General features: G+C 37.9%; 1 protein-coding gene across 3 annotated transcripts in view; it reads right to left on the minus strand.

Moving 5' to 3' along the window:
• Positions 1-238: 238 nt before the first annotated feature.
• PFKFB4 (6-phosphofructo-2-kinase/fructose-2,6-biphosphatase 4) overlaps positions 239-12441 on the minus strand; it is an 86061-nt gene continuing 73858 nt past the window's right edge. For 2 of the 3 annotated variants that reach the window (XM_081934909.1, XM_081934907.1), the window contains exons 13-14: positions 12116-12180; positions 239-4952 (exon numbers count right to left, since the gene is read on the minus strand). In XM_081934909.1, the coding sequence (XP_081791035.1) occupies positions 4893-4952; positions 12116-12180 (125 nt within the window). In that variant the 3' untranslated portion in view covers positions 239-4892. Of the gene's footprint in view, positions 4953-7204; positions 7297-12115; positions 12181-12441 lie in introns of all 3 variants that reach the window. The other variant, XM_081934908.1, reaches the window with a different exon arrangement.

Raw genomic sequence — 12441 nt, forward strand, 5'->3', positions numbered from 1 at the left:
CCACAAGAATTGTTCATACATGACGTAAAACTTTTGAGTCTTTAAAGTAAGCTGACAGGTTTCTTTTCATTTATTTTAAAATAGTGTATTTTATATAAATGCAGCAATGTAGTATATCATCAAAATGTGCTTTCTTGGAGAGACTTTTTAGAAACATTTATCTGATGATTTAAGATGGTGATCTTAAATATAGTAGCAAAATTCAACTTACAAATAAAGAAATTAAAGTGCACTTAAATTTAGAACTGATATTTTATTGTTTTGGTGAAAGATTTAACACATCTCTTATAGAAAGTAATAAATTGCCCAACTATAGTTGAAAATCTGCATTAAATAAATGAACAATCATCTGAATTAAAATTTAATTCAAAATCATATGAACCCACCATACAAATTGAGAAAAAAAAATAACGTTTATAACATTCTCATTTCCATATTATTTCTATAAGCTATTTCACACCTTAAGCAAATGCAATAATGGCTTCTTGTTTAAGATTCACATGTTTCTATAATTCATTTTTTACTCTTAAAAAAAGGTAGTAAGTCCTATGAAACAAAATATTCAGCAGGTATTCTGGAGGTGGTTACAAGTTTATCTACTTGAAACTAGATAGTGAACAATGTTTATGATTTATGGTTTTTGGACTTATTTAATTGGAAGATAGTGCAACTAATTTCAAGAGGTTCCCTTCCAAATTTTGTTTTTAAGATCACAGCTTGTTAAATCAGAATCAAGAACTTCTTAGTCTTTTCAAGTATCAACATAAATTTATAATTTGTATTGCATACAATTATTATTTTTTGGTTATATGGCCTTTTCTCTGAATAGAAGAAACCAAAGTTAACAAGGTACATTTATATATAACCTATAAAAATATCTACTATACATTAAATATTTAACCACCAAGTTGTACACACTAAAAAAATATGAAGATATGCAAACAAATATTTCTCTTCAATAAAGGGAATCTGTGAAGTACTGATACATTTTCAATGAAGGATAGTCTATTGCCTTCATTTAGAAATTAGTAAAATGATATTTTCTACAAAATTCTAAACAGATTTATACATTCACACATTTTTCTTCTGGATAACTCTAAACCTTTAGAGAAATTAACCTCCAGTACCCTACATCCAGAGAAGTTCAAAAAGTATCATGATAAAACACAACTGTTGAATAAGAGAGAGACCTATTAAAATACAATGGTGATTTTCCTGGTCCCTTCTAGTACCATAGAGGCAGCCTTCAATTTATGACAGCAATTGGGACCGCTTAGTGATGGCAGTTCTGACAGCCTAAGTTGTTATTAAGTAAGGACTTCACATGGCTTCCTCACAAACTTGCCCAGCTTCTGTAGTGTTTGTGAGAAGCTGGCAGGGAATGTCTAAATTTGTGATCTTGTGACAGAAGGAGCAGTGCAACGCTGGATCTCTGAGGACCTGTTGTAAGAACCACTTGTTAAACATTGTCACAGGTTCAAACTGTTGCTAAATGTAAGCCAAGGACTGCTCGTATTTATCCAAACAGAAGGCAACCTATCCCCACGAAGGGGGTGGGGGGAAGCAAATGTATTATATTATGGGAATCCTATGGTTGCCACTCCAAATGAAACCAATCCTGGACATTTCCACACCTCTCCTATATTTATGGCATCACTTGTGTATGTTAGGCATCCATGCAGCTGTGCTTATGTATCTTCTAAAAATGAACTCTTAATAAAGACAGGATCAGAACAAACATTATTAACCAATTCCCTGTATGCATGTCAATCATTCTTTCACATATAAATCAGTCTTACACAAACAAATATGTATGAACACATACACCTCCCTTCCTCCTTCCTTCTAATGAAAGTGGGGAAAAGGGGGAAAGTGGAGGCAACTGAGTTTTGGGATGGCTTCCCTGGAAAATAAAAATAAGAAAACAAGTGGGAGGTATATTTGGATGGGGATAGAAGTCACAGAGAGAAAGAAGCCTTGTTTAGCATTACAGAAAAGCAGTCTCTCCCATTTTCTATGTTATTTTCAATAGCACCTTTCCACTAAATGACTGAATTCAGAGATACTGAGGTGGTGGAGTAGTGTTTCTTCCAGTCAGGTAAACACAGTAAATGATTATCCACCTGAATAAATTCTTTACAATGCAAAAGTCATTTTATGATAAAATACAGCTCAAGTGCTTTTTACATGTTATTTAATCATTTCTATTTTATCACCACCGTTTTATCTTTTTGAGTAAGCTTGACTTTCTGGCTTATTTCTACAGCACTGAATGCATTGCAAAACAAGGAGTGCACAGCATGGCCACAGCATACGTGATAGCACCAGCGACAAGAAAATAAAAAGAAACAATCTGACCCTCATTTGCAAAGCTAACACAGTACATTGCACAGAGTTTTTACCACTAAGATAGTATGGTTCAATAAGGTATCTATATAAATAACGGGATTTTTAAATACACTTCCAACTGGTTAAGTCAAAACTATTTTTGTTTCAATGACTTACAGGTATCTAATCTGCTGTTTGATTTCTAACACACAAATAACGACATTATATAATGATTTAATACAAATATATACCTGACTTAACATGGAAACTCAAAGAAGAATTGCTTCTGTACAAATTCCATTCGAAAGCAGGATGTTAAAATTCTGCAAATTTAACTTGCATTCTTCTGTGCATCTTTGAGAGTCCAACTACAGGAGCAGTTATTCCATTTTTCTTATGCTTTCCTTTCAAGTCATATCGGAGGAAAAGCAGTATAGATGCTAATACCTAAAGATGATGATGATGATGATGACAGTGACAGGGCAAAAGGATGTGCTGGTTCTCTTTTGTGAAAGAACTCCAGAATGCTAAATCAGGGCTTGGCAACAAAGCTCTTGCAAACATCTCAGTGTCCATACCCCAATTAATGTTTTAAAAGCATAGAAAAATTAAAAAGGCAGAAATCATGTGCCATTTTCCAAATCTTCAGCATTTTGAAATTCTTGCATGAATGTCTCAGGCAAGGACACTGATATCTCAGAAAGTTTCAATCAAGAATGGGTTAAGCTGAATGAAATCTTGTAAGATTTGATGGTCCTGCAAAGTCTTAAAAGACAATTTGAAAAACTGTCATTGTTATTTACATTGGGAAGGAAACCTTCTATTACCTGAACTTGTTGATGGCATTCAGTACATGACATCTGCTAGCTCCTCCAATAAAAATATATATATTTCAACTTAACTATGCCTACATTTTAAATGAAAAATGGAGGGACTCGATAGTTATCTACCCTCAATCTCACCACAAAAAAACTACTCAAAACAAGTTGCTGTGTTTCCCCGAAAATAAGACAGGGTCTTATTTTCTTTTGACTCCCAAAATACTTTATTGACCTTATTTTCATGGAGGTCTTATTATTTTTGAGGCGCAGGAGGCAGCGAGTGTGGTTACCTCATGGCTGCACTTGTGAGGCAATCTTTTTTGGGGAGGGCTTATTTTAGCACATGCGCTCAAAAGCCCAATTGGGCTTATTATCCAGGGAGGTCTTATTTTCAGGGAAACAGGTTAGTACTTTATCTTTGGTTTAAGGAAAAGGAAGAAGTGCATCAATACTTAAGTCAGATTAAGTGTTTCTCAAAACTGGTGGTGCACATTGCACTAAGTTTTTTGGACCTCTAACCACCATGTTCCACATTCTTACTTTATTGTCTTATTCTTGTCCATGTACGATTATTTTAATTTTCATAGGCTTTACAGTAATTTCTTTGAAGAAGAATATATAAAATCAGTGGTCCCCAACTTTTCCAGCTTTATGAACTGGCGGCTGCGGGCGAGAAAGGAGAGTGTAGCAGGTGAGTGCACTTGCACAAATGGGAGTTTTGGGCATGAGTATGCGAGACTGCAAATCGCATAAGTGGAGCTGTGCACGCTCACCCACTACTTGTGCAGCCCAGTTCCAAATGTGTCATGACCCAGTATCAGGCTGTGGTCCAAGCATTGGGACCCATGTATAAAATAGTGCATATGGAAATTATGAACAATATGCGGGCCAACTTTGGCTAATTACAGTATCCATCAGTATTCTTAAATAGAATTAACGATATTTAAGGGGGGGGGCTTTGAAAATGGTTTTACTTCGCATATGAAGTAGAAAGAAATCTGCTGTTATTTTCGATCAAAAAATCATTTGGAAAAATTATCTAGAAGGCTCTGGAGCACTTTATAATAGCATAAAAGAGAAAATATTTTAGATACTAAAATGGAAATAGAACCTTTAATAAAATTATTTCAAAAGTTGGTGTTATAAATACCAACTACTACAGCATTATTGTCCCACCCCAAAATTGGAAATATTAATAGCCCACTTTATAACATTGAATAGATTATAAACATGTAGTTTTTTGTGTTATCAACCACAGCAATGTAATTATGAAATGAAAAAAAATCTTGAATCAAGTTTGATGGAAATGATAAATATCCTGTCTAGTACATGAACAAGTTTAAAATACTTTTGGTGTGCATAAAATTTCATGTGCATTAAGTTTGAATAAAATAATCAGAGGATTGTTTTTAACAGAAAAACCAGCTTAAGAAAATATTCTAACTCTAGAAGAATCTCAAAATAAGACCTAACAATTTATACATATAAACATTCAAGATCAAAAATGACAGGCTGAAGACAAAATATATTAAATTAAAACTAATTTCATCCTGTGTTCCATAAATACTTGGTACATTTTTTACTTTAATGCTCAGTTTGTCTTAAAATCCATTTTAAAAGAAGAGATCATTTTTCTGCCTTGTTGGCTGCCTCCTTTGAAGGCTTTCATCATCGTGTCCCTGAGAAGTGTCCTTAATGTTGACATTGGATAGCAGCCTGGGACAGTGCTGGGAGACCATAGAGCTACAAATGATTAGGTACAGTCCTCAAGGCTTCTTCTCGAGAGCGACTCACACACACATTCTGAAAATAAAATAAGAAGAATTGGTTAGCAAGCTTTAAGTGGTTCATAGTCCAAGGAAATGCATAGTTAACTCTGGCCTGACCAAGAAGATTCTCTTGATAAATTTAGGGAATTAAGACAGTAACCCTGCACTGAGATTAACCTCTCAGAAAAATGCCCTCTTAAAGCAAAATGAATAATTTGGCTTAACTACATCGGAAGATAAGCGGCCTTTAGAGATCTTCAGATCTAATAAATTCCTTACATTTTTGAAGATGAACTACGGTTGCAGAACCACATTGTATTCTAGAGATACATGCCCCACAAGTAGCTACCTTCAAACATAGAATAAAACATGTAGACCATGAGAAAAAAATGACAACTTTGGGGTTTGGGACATTACCAGAAGTTATAGATACATAAAATCACGCATAGGACATAAATTTTTTTATTCTCTCGCAACACTAGAATTGAGGAGCAGAATTGTATAAAGAAGTCTGGTTCAAGATTATACACTGAATAATAGCAGCTGCCCACTGGCTGACATAGTCAATAAACTTTTTCACAAGCTCAAGTTACTACCAACTCAAAAGATGATGGGTTTTATTCAATATGAACTCCTGGGGCCCACATATTGGCTTCAGTAGGTATAGCAGAAGACTGTTTATCACCATTAACTAACATGAATTTAGGATCATGCACAGCACAATGTTTTTAGCTCTTCAAGTAACCCCAACAGACAGCAAAGCACAAGCACAGGAGAATCACAACTTCTGAGAGTCATTCATCTAAATCCACCCACCTCTCCTCCTCTTTCAACCAAATCACTTTTTCCTGCCCCACAATCTATGAAGCACTACAACTGCCTATGTTAGCAAATCACATGACTGTTTCATCAGTAATACTGCCAAAACTTTTCCTTCATTAGAGAAGGCTTGTAATAAATGTTGATTTTCCCTGCACATGGGCCCTGTTTTCAGCTACCAACATCTGACTATATCCTGCCGAATGCTGCAGATTGGTTGATATGTACTAAGTGGATACATGACGTATAGTTTAATTTCTATTATCTTGCATTAAATACAACCCTGAATCAAGCAAGCTATTAAACAGCACAACCTTTTACCAAAACACCTACTTTCAAACAGGCTAGCAGAGTAGTGATAACTTAACTTAACTTAACTTTATTGGATTTCTAGACCGCCCCTCTCTCAAAAGAGACTCGGGGCGGATATAGTGAAAGATTACAAAATGGGTCTTTCTTTAGTGCCCATGAGAAACCCCCTTGCACCATCTTTTTCATTCAATGACTAACAAATCTTAAACATAAGGTCAAGTATGATACATTATGTCAAGAAGATATTGCTGAGATATGCTATTATGGTCCTGTATACAAAATAGATGCTGCATGCAAAATTTTGGGCAGCCACAAGAAGGCAGCAAAAAGATGCCCAAGACACTGTGCTTTTGCTGCCATCTGATGGTCATCTGACTTTTGCATCTCAGATATGGCAGACCTAGTGATAAGCCAAAAAGATGAATATGAGCCACAAGAGCCTAAAGGGAGAGGAGATAGGATTCAACAGAGCAAATGAGGAAGCCATGGGAATACGCAACTCTACATCCTGACCATGACTTCCCTGAACATTTCCAAAATCCACTGAGCGGAGGCAACACCAGATCAAGAGCCAGAGCTGAAAGATGCAGAAACACAACACAGCTGAGAAAGGAGCAATAGTCACTCATGCTCTTATGTGGATTAGCATTTGGAACCAAGCCAGTGCTTGGAGAGATGGGCCAACAACATTTTAAAAATACTGCCCACTTAATAGGAAACAACTTTTTAGATACATTAAAATCAATTAGAATTTCTAATGATAAGATTTACATTGGTCAATGACATTGGAATAAACATACTATCACTTGAAAAATATCCAGCTATCTTCTCATTGATTCTATTGTATTTATTGCAACTATCAGATGTATTGTAACTATTAATAACTTAGGCATTGAAAGTACTGAACTGAGCTTTACTAGACATAAAACATTAAATTAAAAATCAGCAATAATTAAGTTATATTGCAAAAGGAACTATTCACATTTCAGCAGAAGTGAACAATAACTTATTAATTATTCAACTATTCAATTCAAACAGTCTAAAACAATTTGATCCCCAAGTCATGCAATACACAAAAACTGCTATATTCGAATTTGATTCCAAGGTGATTGGAATGGTTGATTGAAAATTAATAAAGTATGATAAAAACAGCACCACATCTTTCATAGCTGATCAGGAAACAGGATTCACAGATGAGCAGGGACAGTTACAAGGGCATCCTCAGGAGGTCTGACAATGTCTACATTCTGTATAATAATAAAAATACAGAAAATATTTATCGTGCAGGACTACCAATCAGTGTTTCCACAAGTAATCTCCCAAATTTAAATTAATGGATGATTGCAATTCACCAAGCAAAATTAATGCCTGTTTTTCTTATAAACATATATTATTGATTTATAGAACAACAATAATTCTGTAGTTCCAACTTGGCACCGGCAACCTTCTTCCCACATACGGAGAGGTTACAATTTTAAAATACTCCAATTTCATTCATATAGTTGTATCTAAATACCTGCAAACCTTGTTCTCTTACATTGTCCAGGTTAGTGGGGGCAGTGGGTGGCAATGAGGCTTAGCAACCTAGATCCGTTATGGAAGGAAACCACTATCACCCTTTTCAGTAATGGTATCTTCTTTTCTTCACTACCGCTTTGGTAGTGGGAGCGTGCGCGCGCGCACACATCTGGGCATGTGCAGAAGGTCTGGGTGGGTGAGCAGAGCCTCGCGCCACCGCCACTACTGGTTCGCCCAAACCGGTGCGAACCAGCAGAATACCACCTCTGCCCGTTTGCACCATCTTTAATATGTTGCTATTAAATTGGCAAACTTAGTCCTAAAAGGTTAGCCCTTTCCTAGCAGTGCTGTCATTTATATGGCAAATGGCTTGTCGTGTGCAAGTCTGAGGACTCTCAGCACAGAACTATATTATTAGTTGTTACTTCTGCTCACTAAATCACAATGACCTTATGGGCTACCTGTCTGTATACAGAAAGCAATGCAATATCACAGGGTCATTTAGCCATGCCTTCCTTTGGACCCAGGAAGTCCCTAGATTAAGAATGAGCTCAGTTTCTAACTCTTGTCCTTAACTCAAATTTGTAATTCAAATTTTAACTCGTACTTACGAGAGGGCTGCCTGTTACTAAAAATGGTGGATGGTGTTCTTTTTTTCTCAAGCTGTCAAAACTGCTGAAAATAGACCCCACGTTAAAAATGTGCAGCTTCGGTGGTTCATTGGCTCAAGGAAGGAGAGCTCTGCCCACCATTTTAGTAAAAGGCAGGCCATTTGTAAGTACAGGTTGTTTATAAATGAAACATCCTTAACCCAGGGACTGCCTGCTTTGGTCTGTTACTTTAGCATTATTGTCTCTCGTTCTACTAATATTACTCTGACTTTTTTCGGCTGAAGTTATGTCAAACTTAAAATCTAGGCAAGTACATCTCCAACAGGGAACTCCTACCTTCAAGTCCATGATTGTATAATGCCACATAAGTCACCTCATCCATGACTAAATCATCAATGAGAACAGATTTTATATAGACTAACCTGGCATTCAAAAGCAACAGTCAGAGCCCAAGGAATGAGGACACAGTAACTTGGTTTATGGGTTGAGTACTGGGTTCTGGACAAGCCCTCAAGTAGCAACCCCAGCAGCGTCTCAGATTCTGACCATACCTATCCCTGCCTGTCACAATCTTGAGGTTTCTGCTTTCTACTCTCAGTCCTCTCTCCTTTCAAAGGCACCCATACCACACACATATCTGACAACCATCAACTATCCCAGTCCTTATAATAAATATCAGACCCCCCCATTCCGGCTGTTTCTGTCTCTCCCTTTCTGTCTAGATAAGTAGTATGACGGAATAGCTCTCCAGTTAATAGGAAACCCAGGCTGAGTCCAGAAGAAAGGTCCAATAGGCAAGTGTCCAGAGCACAGTGAAGAGAATGATAAAGCAGAGCTCAGTGCTGCCTCCACCCGGCTCTCTCCGGGCTCCAAAGCATACCCTTAAATTTCTCCTATCAAGCCAAAAGGACCTGCAGAAAATTGTCTTGATCACAGACTGGATAAGGATCAATAATATGAATGTAAATCCTAACAACATGGCGATATACATATGAATAGTTCCTTGGTCCTATATAGATGCAGGAATGGGCACAACTAGCGCACCATCCAAAGATGTGCATAAGCTCTCCTAGCCACAGCTGCCACCTGCTCTTCAAGCCAGAGCTCTGAGTTCTAGGAGCACCTCCAGATTGTGCACCAGGTCTACCTGAGGTAGTGTTATCCCATCCAGAATTAGAGATGGAAAAACCTTGTCTCAAGAGGCTCCAAATACCCATAGCTTCTCCATCTCAGAGGCTGAATCAGAGCCTGTTTTGCTCCATCCAGACCTGGACAACCTGGGATAGAATGTCCACAGCATCCGTCAAGAGGACTGGAGTGGATATATAAAACTGGGTGTCATCTGTATATTGTTGATAACTCACCCCAAACTGATGGACCACTTCATCCAAGTAGATGTTAAACAGGAGAGAGAAACCAAGTCCTGAGGCACCTCATAAAGTAGGGAATGCAGTTTGATTGTCTCCCCACCTATCAATACCGAATGAAACTGATCCAGGAGTAAGAAGGAGAACCAGCACAACACAGTGCCACTCACCCCGACTCCCAAGCCGGCCCAGAAGGATACCACAATTGATCATATTAAATGCCGCCAAGAGTTCAAGAAGAGTCAGGATGGATGCATTACCTCCATCCCATGGAGGTCATCTATGAGTGCAATCAATGCAATCTCAGTCACAAATCCTGGTCTGAATCTCGACTGAAAGGTGTCTAGATAATTGGCTTGAACCAAGGTACTCTGCAGATGCCCTGCAACCACTCTCTCCACCACCTTCCCTAAGAAGGGAAGGTTGGAAACTGGGCAAAAACTATCCAGTTTGGATAGCAATGGTGTACCACTGCCTCTTTAAGAACTGGTGGAACCACTCCCTCTTTTAAGGAGGAGTGAACTACCACCCATCCCTTCCCATGCAACTTGCAACTCTATTACTGATGTGAAAAAAAAATCGCTTACAAATTTCCTTTACAAACAACTGTTTTAACTGACTGAAACTAGTTAAACGAGCTAACTTTCAATCAACAAGCCATTTGAACCAAAGCAGTTATGATCAATGTTCTGCTTCCAAACATTCTATCTTTTTTCTTAAAATCTGTTAAAAAGCAGCTATGAATTAACACACATGAAAATACGTATTGAAGAACACACTATTACAGTGATGGTGAACCTATTGCACGCGTGCCACAGATGGCACGCGGAGCCATTTGTCAGGGCACCCGAGGTGCTGCCCTGTCAGCTGGCCAGCGCGCATGCGCGCGCTGGCCAGCTGAGATCACCATTTTTAAAAGCCATTTTTCGCCCTCCCCAGGCTCCAGAGGCTTTATAGGAGCCTGGGGAGGGCGAAAAGAGCCTGCCCCGCTCCCCTAGAGGCCCTCCGGAGGCTTCAGGGACCATCTGGAGGCTTCCCTGAAGTCTTAGGAGCGCTTAAAACTACCCTCTGAGCAAACCGGAAATGACTTCCGGTTTGCTCGGAGGGTCGTTTGAAGTGTCCCGAAGGCTTCAGGGACTGTCTGGAGGCTTCCCTGATGCCTTTGGAGCTCTCAAAACGACCCTCCGAGCAAACCGGAAGTCACTATAAAGCCTCTGGAGCCTGGGAAGAGCCAAAAAAGCATGTAAAAATGGGGGGGTCGTGCCTTTTGTGCCCGCATGCGCACTGGGGGGTGTCGCACATTGCATTATGGGTGCGGCACACCCACACACGACCCCCCCCTGCGCTCCCCCCAGTTGTGGCACGCAAGCCAAAAATGGTTCGCCATCGCTGCACTATTATGTATACATTTATTTATTCCCTCTCTCCACTTTTCAGCTATTAACTTAGCTTGATATACCTGAGTCCCACTGAAGCCAAGAGTACAATCATATATGATTGGGTTCATATAGCTTATTAAACTATATTTTTATTTAATGAACAAACCACCAGATATCAACAACGAACTAAGGGGTACAAACTACAAGTGTTTGTTCACACAATAACTAAACCAAAATTAAACAAGTCATAGTTTGACTATATGGACCTAGTAGTAAATCATAATACTGGTAGCACAGACATACAAATGGCTCAGAATCAAAACATGAAAAGTAATGCTACACACATAGAAACATTTATATGACATTTTCACTCAGTCAAAATTGTGTTTGTGTTTTTGTTAGCAGAGCCTTCAATCCTCATGTTAGGAAATATAAGTGCCAAAATAGTTGAGACTTTTCATATAAATCAATAGTCACAAACAGAAGTCGATCACTAAACAATGATGTGTGTCTATGTGTATGACAAAGAGAGAATACCCATAATTTTGCATTAAAAAAGAGTGCCTATGAATTTATGGTTATTCCGGGATTTTAATATTTAAGCTTCCAAACTAGCCGGACACAAAAATCTTTCCTGCTGTTGTTCTAGAATGAGCAACTGGTAGTTTTCAAAATCTAGATAACAAAAAAAATCCAAAATAATGTAAACATACAGATACTGGAAACTGAACTACTACATTGATATTGACATGACACAGTGAGGGTTGCTGTAGTAGAGCACAAGGCAAAACAGAGCCTGCTGAAATTAGGAGATTAGGATCAGAAATTAGTTTAATGCAAAATTCTAATGTAGAATTCTGCATTAAAGAGAACATACAACATTCCACTAATCAGATAAACTGTTTTATCAGTGTTCCGAAATATGAAACTCTGGACGGTTATAAATCCCCACTCCAGGAATCAAAGAAGGTATGAAGCTCAGATTTGTTTTTTTTACAATGCTCTCCTGCTACCTTATTTTTTAAAAAGTACATTTAAAAAACTCTACTTTGGGAAGAAGCAATCTGTAAAATTTAGCCAAGAAAGGGACAGGGAGTGCTTAATTCTTCTGTTATTGGCAGGTTTTCCACTTTAATACGTCTTCCAAGCTTCTTGTAAAGTTTTAAATTCATATTGAGTAAGAAGACCTACCTGTGGTTTATCCCTGTGTGTATTTACAGCCTCAACATTTAGAAAAATAGATTCCACTTTGCAACCTGTAGGCAAAATCACCATTTTTCATATTTAATATATTTTATTCACTAAAAAAAGAACAATATCAACAGCTTAACAATAACTTCTTCCTTTTATAGCCAATGGATAATGGAATTTGACACAAATAAATACTGGTTAAAAGCAGTTCTGGTTAAGATTTGTTAACACTTGTAGCATCTGTTCAAGGTAAGATTGTTTTATAAAGTTTCCTCCTATGACACGCTGGCATATGAGTGGCAGACATAGTGTTCCTTCCAATGCAA

The sequence above is a fragment of the Natrix helvetica genome (assembly GCF_964273705.1).
Source record: "Natrix helvetica genome assembly, chromosome: 1".
In the NCBI taxonomy this organism is placed as follows: Eukaryota; Metazoa; Chordata; class Lepidosauria; order Squamata; family Natricidae; genus Natrix; species Natrix helvetica.